Source organism: Rhynchophorus ferrugineus, unplaced genomic scaffold (genome assembly GCF_030347505.1).
Source record: "Rhynchophorus ferrugineus isolate W39M unplaced genomic scaffold, kcgeb_rfMv2 rfM4, whole genome shotgun sequence".
Lineage (NCBI taxonomy): Eukaryota > Metazoa > Arthropoda > Insecta > Coleoptera > Curculionidae > Rhynchophorus > Rhynchophorus ferrugineus.
The window spans coordinates 3882242-3903392 of NW_027472583.1; the positions used below are offsets into that span (position 1 = coordinate 3882242).

Below are 21151 nucleotides of genomic sequence, written 5' to 3' on the forward strand. Positions count from 1 at the left end.
CAAAAACCACGTACATGGTTTTTGTCCCATCTGGACAGCTTATAATTGTAATAAATTATTTGAGAATCGCCTGTACCTTCTCCACCCTGAACAGCACTGTTTTTATCCAAATACGACTGAGAAACTGAGCTAACAGGCTTTACTAGAATTAAATCCGTATGTTTTTTAGTTAACTTAAAAAATGCGTGGAAATTTGACAGCTGTCGGATCATCAGTTTGTGAATTATAGCATTTTGAGTGAAGCCACTTTTGTTATTGTGAAAAAAATGGATTAAAAGGAAGATGATCAAGCGTAATAAACTCGAGCTCATCAAGCGTAGCTTAGATACGATATCAACGTTGGCGTTGATATGTGAAAATTAATGAAACATCGCTCCATCATTTAACTCCGAAATCCAATCGACAGTCATGCGAGTGGACTGCAGACGATGAACCTGCTCTAAAGCTTGGGAAAACGCAACTGTCGGCTGGCAAGGTTATGTCGTATGTATTTTAGGATGCGCATGGAATAATTTTCATTAACTACCTTGAAAAAGGAAGGACCATCAACAGCGACCACTAGATAGCGTCATTGAAAGGGAAAGAAAATGCTGTTTCACCAAGACAATGCACCAAGGCAATGTGTCACAAGTCAGTGAAAAGGATGGCCAGAATCCATGAATTGGGCTTCGAATTGCTTCCTCTTCCACCGTATTCTCCAGATCTGGCCTCCAGCGACTATTTCCTGTTCTCAGATCTCAAGAGAATGCTCTCTGGGAAGAAATTTTCGACGAATAAAGAGGTAATCGCCGAAACTGAGGCCTATTTTGAAGCAAAGGATAAATCGCACTACAAAAATGGTATAGAAAAGTTGGAAGGTCGCTATAATCAGTGTATCACCCTTGAAGGAAATTATGTTGAATAAAAAAAAAACAAATTTTGCCAAAAAAATGTTTTTTACTATGGTAGGCCGGAAACTTTTCAGTTGACTTGTTATTCAGTGTACACCGTAAACTTCAAACTTCTGTAACCTTGCAGCCTCCGCTACAATACTTTCGCTCGAATTTCATTTAACTACTCCAAGGAATGTTGCGAGTACTGCGGATCAATGGATGGACCAATTCAATGAATTCACAAAAGAACAGCCTTATAACCTGCATTAATTCTACAGCCTGTGCCAGTTATAAAATGAGGAGAGATCAAAACAACAAAAAGTTGTATTTTACTATAAAACCTATTTTATTTTTGTCATACAATTATTTCTGGTTGGTTATTAATACTGATAAAATATTGCCTATCTAACTTAAGTAAGTTAAACAAAAAATGATCAGTGAACACATACCGTAATCAGAATTAAATACTAAAACTGTCGCATCACATATGAAAACCAATGACCTTCCTGACAATGACCAGACAATTTTTAACTAATATTAAGATTTCATCAGAAAAAATGCATATCTTGCGATTGCAAATATGAAACGCAACCGCAAAAACTGACCTTGCTTTACTTTGGCATCAACGCTAGGTCTTGCAATATTTCATACTATAGCACATGGCAATTCCTCGGCATACAGTCGTTTTTTTTAGAATATAACTAATACAAGTATATTCTGTCATAAAATTGTCAATAATTGGTTAATAAATAGTAAAATATTTATTATCACCAATATATTTTCTTTTATGCATTTTAATGGTCATAATCTATTGAGATATGGTAATCGCTTTGTGGATTTAAATGATTGAAAATAAGAGTTATAGAAGCACTAGCCCCATATCTAAGTATTAGGTGATGCTTTCTGACCACTTTTTACTTTAGATACGTATTTTCACACAAAAATCGAATTTTATTTCTGGCAACATGGCGATGGAACCTGATATTTAAATTTTAATGTTGGCTTGGCAATGATACTTTAGGGTTTTTGTAAGGTTCGGTGAATGGAGACAAGATGAACTTGATATTGATTAATGAGCATTTCAGTCGAAATACAAAATGCTCATTTTGAATGATATTTTTCACTTTCGTAGCTTTAATAAACGCGTAGAAGATTACTACAAGAGGGTCGATTTGTACCCGCTCTCGATATAACCGTAATTAGGCGTAAACTGGTTTTCCACTTCGTATATAACATAATTATATTTATCTATACACTGGTAAGATTTAATTTCTGTGATGATCTTCTCATAGATCTCATCAGTTATTATTTTTCTCTAGTTCCTACCAATTATAGGTCTTCACTTTATCTCCCAACATTCCAGCCCATCACTGAGCTAGATCGAACTGTTTTACTATTTTTAATCTTCTGACTAAACCATAACTATCTGGGAGCTGGAAAGCCTCAACATTGATGGAGCCGCTGTTTATGTCTTTGTGCATAGTCCTTGATAACGTTATATTACATACGATACGAAAGCTCTTAATTTTAAATAGTCGTTAATCAACAACAACAATTTTTGTACGATATTTCTATTGCTTTGGCTGACAACCCCAGAGTTAAACATTATAAGTCCGCACTAGCTTCCAGACTTCTTTGTAAAACAAAAGCTTATTATATACTGACAGGGCAGAATATCTACACAACATTTCATTATATAAATACATAATTTCAGAGATATTTTTAGTGATTTTGTGAGTTTTATTAGTAGTCATGCCTATTGTAACTTGTACACCAGTACTTGCGAACCTAGCACAATAAGAGTGTATATTCATCTACCGAAATCCTGTAACTGACCAATACTTACTTAATGCTAATGTTAAGTATGAATCTTTAGTAAATGTGGTAAATACTAAGATTTAATGAAGATGCAACACGGCAAACTAATTTCTAAAATTTCTGTAGAAATTGTAGAAATTTGACAAGCGGGCGACTTTTGTAGGTTAATTCGGTTGCATGTTCGAACGTATCGGTCATGCAATGCCATGGCCAATATGCAAATTGGTATAGATAATACTTTAAACACCTTGATGACGTGAGTTCACTGTTATTTTGAATAGACTATAATTACATAATTTTTGGTGATTCCTACCTATTTCGAATGAAGTTTCACCTCTAAGAACCTTACGCCTAACCCAATGTTTATCTAATGTTAAGTATGGCTTATTAGTAACCGCACTAAATACTAAAATTCAATACAGCTGTTAACACGCCGAAAATATTTTCAAATATTTCTGACTGATTTTCCAATGGCTTCGGCATGTTCAATCAGAGTAATTAGAGTAATAATAAGCGATTTTAAATTTATCAAAATAATCAAATAGCCAAAGCGACGTTTGCCGATTTATATCCTGTACTTATTAACATTAACGTCTTTGAGAATTTTGCATAAATTTAACAAGCCGACGACATTTGTAGGTTAATTCGGTTGCATGTTCGGACGTATCAGTCATGCAAATGCCATGACGACTATGCAAATTGGTATTGTTATCTTACATTAAACATTTTGATGACGTGAGTTCACAGTTATTTTCAATAGACTATAATTACATAATTTTAGTGATTCCTACTTATTTCGAATGAAGCTTCATCTCTAAGAACCTTATGACTGACCCAATGTTTACCTAATGTTAAACATTAACTTCATATAAAATTTCATCAGAAATAAGCACATAAACATGCCGGAGTTGCAATTACGAAACGTCACGACCCGCCGACCGCAAAAAACTGACCTGGGTTCAGTCTGACGTCGTAACCGAACCGATGAAAGGTCTCGCAACAGTCGTACCCTCGACGTACGCGTCTTCCACAACGTTCAGTCATTGTTTACCGATTTTATTGTGGCCATCTACATGAACCTATCGTTTCCTGAACACGCCACCACTTGCCACTCGGTTATTTATTGCTGCTTTGTCGCCGCGTCCATGATTACGAACGGCCCGGCAATTTGCATGCGATTATATTGATGTATACGAGTTCCTGGTCGCCATATAGGGTCGATTTAACAACGCCGTGGCTTTATCGCGGTACCGCGTTACAGAAAAAAAGGACAACTTGTCGGAAAATATCCGCATTAATACGAATCCAACATGTTCTGGTTTGTGTGAGTAAATATGAGTAATGGTGTAGCGACCTTGAGGCATGTCGAATTTTACATAGTGGAATAACGGTCTACAAAATACCCAGAAATATAATCCCAGATGTTGAATACGGGCGGGGTGCCAGCAGCGACAACTAGAACCCAATAACGAATAGCTGGCAACCCCGAGACGTTTATCTGGGATGTTATTGAAGGATATTTCCAATCATTCGATACTCGACCATCGTTTGGTTTAGACGTGCCACCATCGACTGCCCAAGCCTCGTCACCAGGTAACACCGCTGCCATACGTTTTATCTATTTTGTATTTTCCACATTTTTATATTACTTCAATAGATAACGGTCACATAATGTAAACACCACTGTTTCATATCGTTTTACCTCCACTCACCGAGCCATATCATTTACCCTAAAATAGTATTGTTGATGATAGTAATTACAGGATGATTCTATAGTCGGATAGCACTATTTCATTGTATTAATAACACAACACTTCCATTCTTCATTAATCAAATTTTAAAAATCACGTTTCATACGAAAAAAGCAAATGGAAATTAAAAAATTAATAAGAATAATATAAAACTAGAGCAATATAAAATAATTTAAGATCTTAAACAAATAAGTAAAAAATAACAGTCTGGAAATATCCCCATTAGTACGAATTTAACATGTTATGGTGGCTCTATAGTCCTATAGCAAATATTAATGTCCAAATCAGACGGATTCTTGATCTTTTCAATCTTTTAATATCCTAAACAAATAGGAACAGATTGATCTCTGTTAAGAAGTAAGTGTGTATTAAATCACAGGTCAATTGAAAAGTCCCCAGCTTGACATATAGATGGCGTTACTAGAATTAAATCCATCCATGTTTATTAATTAGCCCTAACCCTCAAAAGAAGACGGTGAAGCCAGTGGACGCCCAAAAGACAGACAGTTACCGACGAAAACATTTAAAAAATCCACAAAATGATTTTGAATGGCCGTAAATTGAAATGGAATGAAATAGCAGATACTCTAAAGATATATACATCATATCTATGTATATATATGTACATCATATCATGATATATATGTACATCATATCATTTACGAATATTTGGGTATGAGAACGTTCTGTGCAAAGTGAGTGCCGCGTGAGCTCACTTTTGACCAAAAACAACGACGAGTTGATGATTCGGAGCAGTGTTTGAAGATGATTAAGCGTAATAAACCGAGCTTTTGCGTTGATATGTGATAATAGATGAAACATGGCTCCATGCGAGTGGACTGCACACTATGAACCCGCTCCAAAGCGTGGGAAAACGCAACAGACGACTGGCAAGGTTATGGCGTCGGTATTTTGGAATGCGCATGGAATATCGTTTATCGAACCGTTTTAAGGACGAAATTGTCGAAAAACGGCCGCATTTGAACAAAAAGAAAGTGCTCTTTCACCAAGAAAATGCACAAGTTATTGAAGACGATGGCAAACATCCATGAATTGGGCTTCGAATTGCTTTCTCAACCACCGCATTCTCCGGATCTGGCCCCCAGCGACTATTTCCTGTTCTTAGATCTCAAAAGAATGCTCGCTGAGAAGAAATTTTCGTCGAATGAAGAGGTGATCGCCGAAACTGAGGCCTATTTTGAAGCAAAGGACAAATCGTATTACAAAAATGGTATCGAAAAGTTGGAGGGTCGCTATAATCAGTGTATCGCCCTTGAAGGGAATTATGTTGAATAAAAACACTAATTTTGCCTGTTATTAAGTAAATCACATGCGAAAGGAATTTTTATTTTTTTGCAGACCGGTGTAGTTCCTTATAAAATCATAATTAGTGAACAAAAGCAATAACAAATTTTAACTAACACCTTTCTTATATATAATTAAATATTAAAGGTTAAGCACAATTGGAACACAAATTATATGTTACACGCCAAAAACAAAACATCATGTTACCAATACCTGACTAGTTAACAAATTTGGTATAGTACCGACAAGGCCGCGCATGGATCACGACAACGGACCTTGGAAATTTGAAAAGTCTGTGCAAAATATCTTAACGATGTAAAATAGCTAAATTTAAATACATTTGGGACATGAAATATTCCATGTATATAACGCAAAGACACGTTTTCTCGTAGTTCGCGGAGGACACATCCACCTACGCGGTTATTTAAAATAATCGCTATTTCATATAACAAGCAAATTGCTTTATCCCAAATTTTCAAAGCTGATTTAATTGAATGCTAATTTCTCTGAAAACTATTTTATTTTAACAGATAGTCGAATCGATTCGGAATATAAACGAAACCCTTAGTTGTAGATACTTAACTGGTCATATCGAATAGCTATATATAGTATAGTATAATATAGTACGTCCAAAATGATGTTCAAACGACTTGTTTGTTATTTTAGGATTAAATTAAAATTACGTTATAATGTTATCAAATATAATTTATATAAAAAACTAGCGACCAACCCCAGCTTCGCACGGGTGCAATGCTGATACTAAATTAAATACACTACAGAAAATATATGAACGTTGTATATAAAAACATAGCGGCCCGCTCCGACTTTGCACGGGCATAAAATATATATGCCTATGTCACTCAATGAAAACATGATTAAAATCGATCCAGTATTTTTGGTTCATTCATTACTGCCCTTGGCCTGCACGCATTAAATTTGGAGTAAAACAATTCCTCTTCCCCTATACTTACTATGAAGATTTCCTGCTATCTTTGGAATATCTAAATTCATACAATTTTTATTACATTACACATTTTTAAACGCAAATTTTAAATTTGTAATATCTCCGAAAATATTTGTTTAATTTACATGCTGTAAGGAACCATATTGATCTATATTAATTGCACACTGTATTTAAGGTACTTAATTCGATAAGGATTAATGCCGTATTGCTTAAAATAGCTTCGTAAATAAGCCATTTTCTCACGTAAAAAGTAAACAATAAAAATGGTTAATGTGGGTTATCCCTAAAAGATAAACATATACCATCGCGGACTTTTTTGTAGACCTTTTTATGGTGTACAATACTGTAGTAAATTAATTTGATCTAACTCGTAGGGTTAGGCAGCGTTTTTGCTAATTGCTAAATAAGCCTAAAAAATAGGTTAATTTACGACATCACGTTAGAAACCTCTAAAATTAGCAATGTTGCCTTAGTATATTATGCATGTATTATACATATAAACCTTCCTCTTGAATCACTCTATCTATTGAAAGAAACCGCATCAAAATCCGTTGCGTAGTTTTAAAGATTTAAGCGCACATAGGGATATAGGGACAGAAAAGGCGACTTTGTTTTATACTATGTAGTGATATTACATATTCATGGGTGCCTCACAAGATTTTAATCGGGTATGGAAATTCGGATTAATCGATAAAATGCCCAAATTGCTACCGTGGAATTATTGTCGACTGTTGAAATCATATATTTGCGAAAGAATATTTAGTTTCGCACGAAGAGACATTCTCAACACTTAAACCTATTTCGGCTGGAGTGCTCAAGAGTGCTGATATCCCAACAACAAAAAAAACAATACTTGGGACATTTGCTTGACGACATAATTATCAGGGCAAAAGATATATTTCTATTTACTTCGGTAGAAAAGGTACAAGTAGCAGTCAACATAATCTACAAATGGGCTAGGAATTGGAAAATACAGCTTAATAGCTCCAAATTTATCCATTTTATAACAAATTTTGTGTTGCGACGACACAACAAAAAAATTATTATATAACTTGATGGATACCCGATTTGACATCCGTTTGGATAATGGGTAAACTGGTAACATCATGTTAGACAAAAAGCAGAGCAAATTAGGCTAAAAGTCAAGCACCTTTACTCGATAGTCGTAAAATACTCTCAAATTGATCTAAAATCAAAAAGATTATTTTATCAGTCAGTCATAAATCCAATTTGAACCTACGGGGTGCGAATATGGGGTTGCACTAAAACATCAAACCAACTAGTAATCCGGCGCAACCAAAACCTAATTCTACAATTAATTACCAATGCTTATTGCTACCTAACCAACAAAGAGCTGCACGATGACCTCCAAATCAAATGGATAGACGTAGAGACCCAAGATTTCAACTCAAAACACGAAATAAAGTTGCTAAATCATAACATCGTGAAAGCAATACAGCTACTAGACAAAACACAAGAAATCAGAAGATTAAAGCGAATCAAACCACATGAACTTCTAAAGTGTAGAAGTGTATGGTGTATTAATCCCTTACTCGCCTTGCTTGTCTATTATTACAAGTACAATAGAACAATAGTAATAAATAAATTTGTAAATTAAGATTCCATCTAATGTAAGATATAATTAATAAAAATTAATATAAAAAAGATAATTTATTTTAATACTATAGTAAATCTAATGCATATATAGTCGATGGATTTAAACTACAGTTGATTGTACAGCTAGAATATATTGTATGTTGGGATTGTTTTATTAAATTTTATACTGAACTGTTTCGTTGGTGTTCCTCCTATTTTTTCTTTTACTGTCTGTTTTCATTTTTCTTGCAAAATACTACTGATTTAGTCACTGTTAGTATTCATTCTCTCTTCGTATATTCCAACCAAATGCTCATGTATATTCTCTGATAATTACACACATGTCTATGTAAATGTAATAGGTTTACATAAAAGTAAAAGATCACTGTATACATTAAGCATAATCAATAACATCACGAAAATAACACTTTTTTCAGACTCAAATGTTGTAATAATGACGCTATAGAAACAAAATTGACTAAAATAATGCATAAGAATACAGAAAAAAATGATATTTAGCCAAAGACACCCTATAAAATTTCAAATCAATTGATTGAACCAAAAGCAATAAATCTGTCAGTTCTTTTTTGCTTTTATAAAACCTCCTGCCTTCTTGTGATCTCGAAGCACAAGACATGGTCACGATGCCTAAGTTGCGGAAGTAAGACACCTAAGGCAGCTTAAAAACTTTTAATAATATATTGTAGTATTGTTAAAAACACTAACCAAAATACACTGATGAGACAATGAAGTTGATCACATACGATAATAAAATACGAAAAGATCATCAATCAAAATCAACCTGCACTGGAAGGAATTGTTAATCATGAGTTTCTTGAACGTGTGTAAACCATTAACTTGACTTTTCTGCATAAAACAGGCATAATTAATTAATAAAATAACGCTAAACCTTACCCATCTTTAGTGACTTGGCAAGCAATAAGTTTTGATGCATCAACCATATAGCCCGGATCTTGCACCACTCAACAACAATTTGTTCCAGTCTTTTCAAAACTATTTTCGCACACTTTATCACCCAGAAATCAGTTCTACTGTAGTGCAATAGAAAAAAATTTCCCCTAATCCATTATAATGTTTTTTATAATGAATAAAATCAATTATAATTCACAAACGATTATCAAGTCGTATAATCTTAACGAATGATGAATTTCGGCCGAGAAACATTCATATTTTATTTATAATAATATTACTTTTATTACGGCATTTTATTACTTTGGTATATATTTATCCAATTTAATTTTTATTATTTCATGCGTCGATAGTTCTAATTTACGTTATGCGATCATTGTCCATAAATTTATATAAATTAACATACTCGTACGCAACTATAGTAATTGTGTATTCAAGTTTATCGCTGTTTAACTCCTTTTTTATTTTTATTATGCATTGTATAACATTATATAAAGTGGCGGACTTCATTTTAACAGAATTTTTCTTCGATATTTAAACTAGTCTTTTGTGGTTTGGTAAAGTTTTTACGCAAGGTTTTTCAAGGAACATCCGACAACAAGTCTACGTGAATTATATAATTGCTCAGAATGGTTGAGTCTACTGTGGCACATGTTAAACAGCACATTCGACACAGCACATCAGGTATTAATAGGTCAATTGAAAAGTCCCCAGCCTGGCACATAGATGGCGCTACTAGAATTAAAGCCAAATGTTTTTCAGTTAGCTCTAACCCTCAGAAAAGCGTGTATAAATTTGACAGCTATCGGATCATTATTTTGTGAATTATAGTATTTTGAGTGAAGCAACTTTCGTTATTGTGAAAATAATGGATAAAAAGGAATTTCGTGTGTTGATAAAATATTGCTTTATGAAGTGAAAAAATACAGTTGAAGCAAAAACTTGGCTTGATGCCGAGTTTCCGGACACTGCCCCAGAAAAATCAACCATAAAAGATTGGTATGCTAAGTTTAGACGTGGTGAAATAAGCACCGAAGACGGTGAACGCAGTGAACGCCCAAAAGAGGTTGTTACCGACGAAAACATTTCAAAAATCCATAAAATAATTTTTAATCACCATAAATTGAATGTGAATAAAATGGCAGACACTCTAAAGATATTCACTGAACGTGTACATCATATCATTCACGAATATTTGGGTATGAGAAAGCTCCGTCAATTGTTCACCTGGACTAAGGAATTGTCGTAGTAGATAGATACACTTTTCATCACCAGTTACAATTTGTGTGGTAGTTATTTCGGACTAATTTATAATGGAAACTAACACTAAGCTGCGAAAGAACTGGTGTAACAATCATAAAACCCGCACAGTTGATGACTGAAAGAATGTTATAGTTTCCGATGTATCGTCATTTACATTACTTCCTACAAACCATTGGGTTTTTGTATAAAGAACCCCAAACTACGTCCATACTCCAAGATGATAATGCAGTTAAAAACACAGCCTAAAACATTCAGTTTTGACGAATATCAGAATATCATCATACATCTTCGTTGGCCAGCACAATCCCTAGATCCCAACATAATTAGACCGTTATGGGAAGAGGTTTCACCGTTATGAGAAAGAATTGGCAGATGTCTTGGTACACTATATGAATGCCAATGATTGCCCTGTGTTACAACATTGTTTCATTTTAACTGACGCATATTTTCATTACCTCATTGTATTCATAGTATTTATGTTTTATCCATATTTCTCATCTAAAATATTTATTGTGAAACAATAAATAAACCAAGCTGAGAAGAATAATCTCTTTACCTAAACTTTTAAATAAAATGGCATCGTTTTTTGCTTATTTATTCCACTCTTTGATCTCACCCTTGCAGATAGTTCATTTTTAATAACCCTATTTTCATTTATATAATAAATTTATTCGAATAATCAATCAAGGTTCAATAATCTGAAATAATACTGGTTAAAATGTTATTCTTCTCTCTAAAAAATTTAACCTACCGACTGGCGAGTGACCAACTTTAGAAATCATCCCAGAAGACATCCGGTCTTACCCAGCCTGGTTACTGGCGTGACTGGGATCATTTCCCTTGTCGGATTTTATACTCTTGCCTAGGACAATCACAAATATCAAACAATCACAAACATAAATTTACGACCATGAACCAACAGGATTCGAACCCGCGGCTATCGCCACAGTAGGAGGACCGTCCTGCCGCCTTTACCAGTGCGCCACTAAGCCAGTCTAAAATTTTAATCTGACGGCTCTCCTTGGTTGCTTGATTTGGGTGATTATTTGGGCTTTATTGGTATTTACTTATTTGTAGCGCACATTTTTTGCAAACATTTTGGACCTAAAAATTCTTTCTAGATATAAGCTTTAACAATACCAAATTTCATGCCTCCAGGTGTCTCATTTTTCATCAAAAGGAGAGGAAAAATTTTTCTCTAGGCCTCCTAATTTATAAATAGATATTCCGCGAAGAATTTCAACTGTTTTAAAATAAAACACATAAATATTGTTTATATGTTTGGTATTATATTATTTTCTCTATCCCCTGTACGATCAAGCAGCTATTATTTAATAATTGACATATTAAATACATCATACCAACATATACAAAATATTAAATATATAATTAAACATTTTATCTGTATTACTGATAATTATATTGGTAACCAGGACGGTAGTCAATGACTTCCTATTAGCTTTACATAACAATTACATCATATACATAAATTGACTATATATCTTGTAACTCGTGGCTTCTAACCTGTCGTTCTTTTTTTTCGGTTACTTAACATCAATAATAAATAGCGATGTATTCGATGACAGTTTTGGTTTTGCAATCATTATATCCATCGCAACAAAAAGAATTCTACATATTGTATTGTACGTTTATTGTTAGATTCATTTACTGTGCGTCATAGATTAGGTTAAAACTCGTACTAAGTACTGATCAGCTGTTCACATCAATTATCATTTGAAACTAGTTTTAATAGTGTCATTTTAATCCGAGAATGTTTTTTTGATTCTTTTTATATTTCAAATTCAAATTAATTGCGCGTTGTGTGATTGGCACCTTTTCATTCACATATCATAGATTAAATGAAGAATTGTAATGATATGTTGAATATGAACCAACTTTTTTAAAGAAGTGGCTGGCCGATGGTATAGCTATTGCAATATGGTAATTTAATATAGCACCGTATACACTTTTTTGTCCCACAGAACTGATAACAATCAATATCCATTATCTAATGTACGACCTAAACATTTTTGGTGTTGTAGTTACTAAATTATCATCATGAATAATTTTTCAATAGGTTTGCCATTAATACAATTTTAATCTAAATGTCTTATTAAATATGGAACACACAATGTAGTTATTTTAATGTTTATTTTCTATAACTGTTTACTACATGTATTGATTATTAACCACATAGTCATTAAAATCCTTGTTGTAAGGAGAGAAGTTCCAAACTGTAAAAAGAGGGTAGTTTTCAATTTATCATCTGCTAGAGGGGATAATTAGTAACTAATTTTACTTTTATGTCAGCTATTGGCCAGTTTATTCCTCCATTGATGATGTTTCTAAGGTTAAACTACTCGATGGGGTAGCTCCAAGTACCATTGAGTTCGAAGCTTACCCCATAACGCCTCTGGCGGTGCGCCAGAGTTCGTAAGGAGCAGTGGAATTGTCCAGACTTGGAAGAAATTATTTCATCTCGTTCCAGACCTCACCCTGTTCCTGATTTTTCTGATTGAGTACTGCGTGTGCAGTGTAGCACGAGCTCCTCTCACTAATCGGTTCTTGTATCTGATGACCTTGATGTGACCTCTTGGTTCACCCTATTTAAAGTGTGCGTATGTCACACCCACTCTGAAACTATACTGTATCTGTCAATTACTTTTTCCTGAAAGGAATGGTCACTTATAAGGGCTTTTTCTTTTCCAAATAAATTAGACACCAGGCAGCGACAATAAATCTGTCAACCAGGCCCAAAAATACCGTTATAAAGCTATAAACAGGCAGATATATAAACGGTTTTTGGGAAACAAATATGTGAACTTTATAAACATAACAAGCAGTTTTACTAATTTATTTCTCTGGCATCCTGAATAGAGATTCAATCTCTCATAATCAGGGGTAAACTACCGAAGTTTACCAAATATGATTGGGATTTTCCAGAAATAGCCACTACATTTTCTGCATACCAGGGATTGGCTTTTGCACCGAAATAAATCATATATTATTAAAAATCCATATTTTTGTGGTTCTTTATGACAATCCTCATGCCTATCAGTTTTCCAACAGCAACTGGAGCCCCGAATTGGGCGGGACGAACGCGCGAGCGCTCTAGAAGAAAACCCGATTTCCTCTCCAGAGTACCGTACGTCTGGCATTGCCGATTTGACGCCAGACGTCCGCGTCAGACAGAGACGCACGATACGAGCGTGTCGGCCCCGCGTGGGGACCCGGCCGACCATCTGACAACATGGCCCTCCCGACAGTGCGGGATCTGGTCGACCGCCGAACGGTATCGCGACGCTTTTGTTATTCCGCCACTCCACGCCACGACTCCGCACCGTATCGTCACGTCGACACGATACTCAATTGTTTGTTGTCGCGGCCGCGCACTCTGTCCATGCCGTTCAAGAACGTCGTCGCAAGAGACGACGGTAAACAATTGACTATCGGGATGCAGTGACGGGACGACACAGTCCGAGGGGCGAGGAGGGAGACGCTGCGACATGCTGCAGGTCACCTGAACGATGACCGTTCTTCTTCTCGAGCCATGGATGGCATGGGACGTGTATCTAACGGCATGAGAGACGTGTGTGGGTGAATAGAAGCGATGATACCGTCGATACGGCACGATAATGAACCAGAGACCTTCGACACGACGATATTGACTTGACGGAGACATGGAGAGTCCTTCCATGACCCACATCACGCACCGAATGTCCCGGACGAGGGGCAAGATACGTCACGTGAAGCCGGAACGTGTCAAAGCTCAACGCCAAAACGTCCACCATCAGCACCACAGCAAACGACAGCACCGATTGGCGCGTATCACGTGTCTGACCAGACAAGACCTGACCCGACGTAAGGCGGCCAGAACGCCTGTCATCGAACGCCATGGAAAAGGATCGGTCGTTGTGGGGGGTGGGGGTAGTGGTAGTGTTGGGGCTAGAAGCAGCGAGGGTTATGGGGTCGATGGACGTTGCGAACTAGTCGTTGGAAATTTTACCAGGTAGGTAGTACTAGATACCGAACGACAAGTCAACCCACATTCGAATCACTTCAAAACTTGGAAAACACCATATATATAAAGGGAATCAAGTTCAAGCACATCAATACCAGAAAGTTATTTACATCTTACGTTAGTACAATCTTAATTTATAAAACGTTATACTACAATATACAAGCAGGACATTGGACTACTTAAGCTAATGTTAAGATTAAACACTATACACTAAACAAGTTCATGTGATATCGTTCACTTTGATTTCCTGTCGATCCAGTGACTGTACTTCTTCTACGTTGCCTTGCTTTGGTAGCCTTATTTCATTTTTTAATGCGAAATCTTGGATACATTGGTAAATCTATTTAATACTGATATAGTCGCGTGGTTCTTCGTTGGTTACTTAGCGATAAAAATTGGTAGTAGTCGAAGAACTTTGTTTCGGCATCGTTGAATTACTAACTAGTTGGTTTAATGCTTTAGTGCGACCCCATGTCTGAACCCCAAGTTCAAATAGGCTTTATGATATATTGATAAACCAATCTCTTTGCTTTAAGCCAAATTAGGAGTATTTTCCAACTAACCAATACAGTTTTTTTACTTGAGTCTAATCTATTCTGCATTTTATTTAACATGATGTAGGAAATTCAGTGAAATATATTTCATTTAAATATTACCAACATTTGAATGCGACATTTTCAATGTATACTTAATGAATACTACCTATTTTCGTTAGTAAACCAAGATAATATTAAAATATATTGAATTTTCTCTATGTAATAGACACCCTTTTACTCACTGTGAATGAAAAAATCCCACTTTGACAATAATGACAGTTTATACGTGTATTTGCATACGTGTTGCAACCTTTTAGATGAAAACTCGTTTCCTATATGTACACAATTCAAATACGGAATTGGGGAAAGTATCACCTATGAATATTAGGAAAGTTTAGTTGGGATGGCATTCAGTCCAGACATGACTGCAGTACTAACTCAATAAAATTAAACTTCTTTCAAAAAGACCAACTTCAGTTTTTCAATCAGAACCCAGAGAAGTTCTTTTTACAGACAGTATCGTAGCCTTACCCAAATAATTTCGAAACAGATTTCAAACATTTACACATTAGAAGAATGTTAGTTCCCGGATTCAATAAAGCTTTTGAACGATAAATAAACATTCAAATTTAATAATACATAGTATTTTAAAATGGCGCCAAAAAGCTTTAGAAAACACTTGATGATAGTATACATCAATGATATGCCGTTACTGAATCTAACAACGCGTGGGTACAAATCCTAGAGATATCTTCAAAATTGATAATTTAATAATATGAAAATTTACTTTATCTATTAAATTTGTAATGTTTGATGTAACCAGTAAACATAATATTAAGATTAATAATAGTTAATGTCAGTCAAACATCAGATTATGTTTCAGCTGTTTTGTTTATTGTAGTCATGCTGTATTACATTACATACATAAGTACTTATTCTTCATCCAGTTACTAAACAATGTGGAACACTTGATACACTTTTGTCATAAAAGGTATATATTTCCATCCTTTAGATTTATGTTACAGTTACTAACAAAAACTAGGTATAACAAGACATGCTGTTTGTAATACTGTGCATTGATTTTGATTTATTTTTATCATTTGTGTGTACCACTCAATCATGTAATTTGTCATGATGACTTGGCATCATTACAGTCACAGGTTAAACGGAGACTACAAGGAAACAAAAGACAATATGTAATATATGATTGGTCTGTTCTGAGCATGTGCATTTTGATGATCTACATCTGGTTATTTTATGGTTATGTTCTTACTTATTAATTAACTTGTTATATATACTTGTGAATATTTCATGAAATTCAGAAAGAAATTTAAAATATATTATATATAATTAATGCCAGTAATTATTTGTTTGTATTGCTAGTACAAAATTAATTGAAAAACTAAAATTCAATTAAATAATAATAAAAATTATAATATCTGCTTGATGTGACAATATCAACAAAATGACCAGGGTACACAGGATGGTATAGAGAAAGTAAAAAGTAAATATTAATATTATTCTTCCTAGTGGTTATTAAAAAATATGATGTGTAAGCATGTACATTTGATAGTAATATGTAATGGGTAGGTACTCTCACTGTTACAGATAATAGTATGTGTTTGGAATATGCAAAGTACATATAGTATATTCAAAGTAATTTTGTACATACGTCATCTAATTTTGTGATGTCAAAATATCGCAATTTTGGCATTAACAAACAACAACATTCTAATCTAAATAAAATAATTGAATAAAAATGTTATGGAATATAATTTATTTTATCATTATAGGACATCTAAAAACCACAGTTAATTATACAGACACCATAATTTATAGGTTACAGTTATTTTATTATATTTACATTAAATTCTTTTTTAAACAACCTAAGGTTATATTAGATCTCTTTGTGTGTTATCTTTACACAATTTAATCCTATATTTCCTAATAGTGTTTGAAGGGATAAATAATATCCCTCAAAGAGCTACATATCCCTAAGTTTTCTGTGGATGCTTTCCATTCTAACAGTTATTTTTGAAATAATTGTATGGAAGTATGTTTATATTGAAAAAACTACCCACTGTTTTTATACAGTTCATAGTTTTAATCGAATAGTACTAATATCAATGCATGTAGACACTTTTTTTTTCGGTGAATCCAAAATTATATTCTTTTTATGTTTTTGAGGTATTTTAGTCATAGTGTTCATATTAATATTCAGTGCAACTGCAACACAATAAAAATATTTCCAATAGAAACTGTAGTAACTTAAAATTTAATTAAAAAGAAGAAGTAAGAAGGGTCCCTCATTACCTGGTTTCTGTTCGAAGTTACTGACTAGATATGTAATCTGTTGCTGACTGTTAAATTTATTGGCTTCGACATTTTCAATCAGAGTAATAATAAGCAGTTATTTGAAAGTTATCTAATGTATAAATTCTTCGATTTATAACCTGTTATTGTCATTAATGTTTTGAAGTATTTTTCAGACATTTGACAACCGAATTGGCGACTTCTGCAGGCTGATTCGGTTACTACTCTTTTTAACTAGAATAAAATAAGAACGAAAATTTTATCTGATATTAAAACGAATTTACAAACTGCAATAGGCAATACATTATACATATTGATGACGTGAGTTTATTGCTATTTTGGGTACACTATACATCGTGTTCATTTCCCTGCAACCTTTATAGATATGAAAGTAAAAGTCACCAAATAATGACCAAGGAAAGTAAATGGTGGGCACACGAACCATGTTATCTTCATCCCATTATTTCGCAACAACATTCCCAAAACAAACAAGAAACCATCACGAGTAAAGCAAAAATACGCAAAACAGAACAAATATCGGCGACATTGATTAAAAATAAAGCTTCAATCCGACTAAAATCGAACAACGAGGAGAGGGACAAACACCGACAGACAGACGGAGAGAGGGCGAGAAAGAGAGAGAAAGCGACGATGAGACGCACCACGAAATACTGCTCGACGGGAACCGTGAACCTTATATGCCATCGACTGACCTTAAAGTCAATAAAACGTTCCGCAAGGATGCGGTGTAAAATAGGACTGAATCATTCCGACTTACAGTTCCTTAATCAAGGAAAAGTCGCATATTAAAGCATTTAATAAACCGCTTTCGTATTGGAACGAACGTTCTCGACGAGTATGTTAAGAGTAAAACGAATATCGTTTTTAATTAAGTCGTCCATAAAATACTTCGGTTTTATTTAAATATCCTTTAACTATATTTAACTATTAAAATTTTAAACGACGTTTGAATGATTTACATTAGATACGAGATTAGATTTTTAATATTTATTACATTGTTACTAGTCGTTGCCGACTAACCTACAATTTAGTGTATATAATAACTTAAATCTAGGTATATATCTAGGAGAACCCAGTGGCCCCATCTTGATCTCTAGTGTAATAATGTTCATGTTTTAGGAATGCTATTTTTGTAAGAAATAATTTTATTTCTTGATACATGAATCAAATATTCATCAAAACGCTTTAATGGTCACCATCTTAGTATAGTACGTACGTTAACCGCGACAAATCTCAGTCTCATTACATTTTTTTTCTTGAAATATCAACTCGAACAATGATCGCGAACTCCACAAATAAAATGTATCGCTCCTCCTCCGATTTTTCGTATAATATCAAACTGGAGGGTCAGCGCAGGGTTAGAATCAACAGATATCTTAACGTCTTTCTTTACGAACAAGAATATCACACTTTAGGGTAATGATGTGGCTCGGTGAATGGAGGTAAAACGAAATGAAACAGTGGTGTTTACATTATGTGACCGTTATCTATTGGCTACATAAAAAATGTTAAAAATACAATTAGATAAAACGGATGGCAGCGGTGTTACCTGGAGACGAGGCTTGGGCAGTCGATGGTGGCACGTCTAAACCAAACGAGGGTTGAGCACTGAATAAATCGAAATACCCTTCAATAACATCCCAGATAAACGTCTCGTGATTTACTAAGATTTTCTATGTTCAAGTCTTCATATGCAAAACCTCAGTAACCAAAGTCAAACGTCTCAGCTCAAACAACAAGGAGACAGTATCGATCTCGTAACCTAAACTCCTTGCGGCCCCTGCCAAAGTCTCCATAATTTCAGGACATCAACATCTTCAACCTTCGTGTTAATGTTTCATCTTGATGTTTCAGTTTATCTCCATTACTAAGTTATAGTTTCATTGACATTTCTTAATTCTACTTCAGACTTCTCCATCAATTTTACCTTGACTCTGTGACTATTAGTTAACTATCAATGATGTATAAGGACCAATGGTAACTTGTAAGTAAAATGGTAAGACAAGTTAACAACGAGTGACAATGTGTTAAACTTTTATAACAATATTTAAGGCGCTACTACAATATTAATTCAAGGACTGATAACAGTTTGTTTAATGCTTTACAAAATATTACTGTATAAATAACGGTAATTGTACAAATAAGCACAATGTAAAGTGAGAGTCATAAAAGTCCAAATAAGAAATTTCAATATTAAGAATATATAGAGATCGTTAAAACATATAGTCAATTCAAAATAGCAGTGACGCGAGTGTCGATATATGTCTGTCTAAAGTTGTAACTTCGTTTTGCAGTCAGACAATATTATCCTTGTCATTTTATTCTATTTAAAAAGAGATAGAATGCTGTTAGAGAAGTTCGAACATGTAACGAATTGAGCCTGCAAAAGTTGTCCATTTGTCAAACTTCTGAAAATTCTTCAAAATATTACGTCTTATAAAACGGCAAACGTTGTTTTGATTCTTTTGCTCCTTGCAGCTGCACTTTGTATTACTACACCATAGATAACAATATAACCTTAAATTCACCAAAAACAAACCGTGTTTATGCGAAACAGATGACGAATCAAGATCAATCTTGGTGTTTCAGACATCAAGTATACGAAATGTATAAAACAGTAAGTAGTTTTTTCAATCGAAACATAATTTAATACAATTATTTCAGAGAAAGTTGTTAGTCTGGAAAGTATCCACAGAGATCAAAAAGATATACAGCTACAGAGATGTAGAGCATCCGTTTATACATTGTTGGATAATCTAGGATTTAAGTGGTGTAAGTATACCCACGAAGGGGTTTAATGGAACTTCCAGAGAATGCTTTTAAAAGAATACAGTTTTTGAAAACGTATAACGAAATCAAGGGAGAATTATATCAATTTATATATTTAAAACAGCCATGAATACTTCATAATGGTACATTGGGTTGCTCATGGCAAGATAAATATAGTATAAAGAGAACAAAGGTTCACGGAAAAAGGGAAATAGTGGAATAACTATCAATTAGGTTTTTTTAGTCATAATATTTATTCATCGCCAGAGCCTAAATGTACTAAAACTTAGAACAGCTGCGGCAGAATTGCGACGTTTCCCGTGTCACTGCTATTTTGAATTGACTATAGATATAAAAATTGCTTTCAAGCACACAGGGTGTTGCGATAATGGGTAATGCAGATAATTGAGAGCAAAATTTGAGAATTCGGATCAAAAGTCCCGCTACCATTTTGATTGACTATAGCTTTGCTCAAAGAAAAGATAATTAAGTTTGGTTTGGTTATTTGACTTTTTTTTTCGTTATGATTGAAAAATTATATCGGCTAAATCGGTGACCGCGATTCGCTATGCAACTTTCGGCTCTTTTTACGGCATTTTTCCAACATCATCCAACACCAGAGGTTGAATTTCTTCAATTTCGTGGCGAATATTATCTTTAACATGTTGAGTCGTTTGAGGCTTATTCACATAAACTTTTAATTTTAAAAGACTCCATAAGTAATAGTCTGGTGCTGTTAAATCCGGAGATCTGGCTGGCGATGCTAAAGCGCCATTTCGCGAAATTCTTCGTGGCAAAACATCATTCAATAATTGAATTATTGAACGAGCTGTGTGTGCTATGGTTTCATCTTGCTGATCCACATGTCCTCTAGTCCTTGCTCTTCTATTTCAGGTACAAGAAAATTTCGAATCATGTCTTGGTACCGTTCAACAGTAACAGTAACTGCAACACCTTGATCATTTTCAAAAAAATAGGGACCAATGATGTTT

At 34.4% G+C, this 21151-nt stretch overlaps 2 protein-coding genes across 5 annotated transcripts in view; both read left to right on the plus strand.

Annotated features, from left to right (window-relative positions):
* Window positions 1–21151, plus strand: part of raw (NDT-like domain-containing protein raw) — a 212528-nt gene that overhangs the window by 70356 nt on the left and 121021 nt on the right. The window contains exon 1 of one of the 4 annotated variants that reach the window (XM_076404330.1): window positions 13763–14508. The exons of the other annotated variants lie outside the window; for them this stretch is intronic. Coding sequence (XP_076260445.1) covers window positions 14180–14508 — 329 coding nt within the window. The 5' untranslated portion in view covers window positions 13763–14179. Of the gene's footprint in view, window positions 1–13762; window positions 14509–21151 lie in introns of those variants that run through there. 4 annotated transcript variants of the gene reach the window in all.
* On the plus strand, window positions 14223–20365 carry LOC143196587 (uncharacterized). Its single transcript, XM_076404398.1, has 2 exons — window positions 14223–16415; window positions 16562–20365. Exon 2 carries the CDS (start codon window positions 17778–17780, stop codon window positions 18177–18179), a length of 402 nt encoding a protein of 133 aa, XP_076260513.1. The 5' UTR covers window positions 14223–16415; window positions 16562–17777; the 3' UTR covers window positions 18180–20365.

Bases quoted from the DNA above. Each gene is read 5' to 3' on its own strand.
- LOC143196587 (XM_076404398.1), top strand. From the start codon at position 17,778: ATGACCAAGGAAAGTAAATGGTGGGCACACGAACCATGTTATCTTCAT.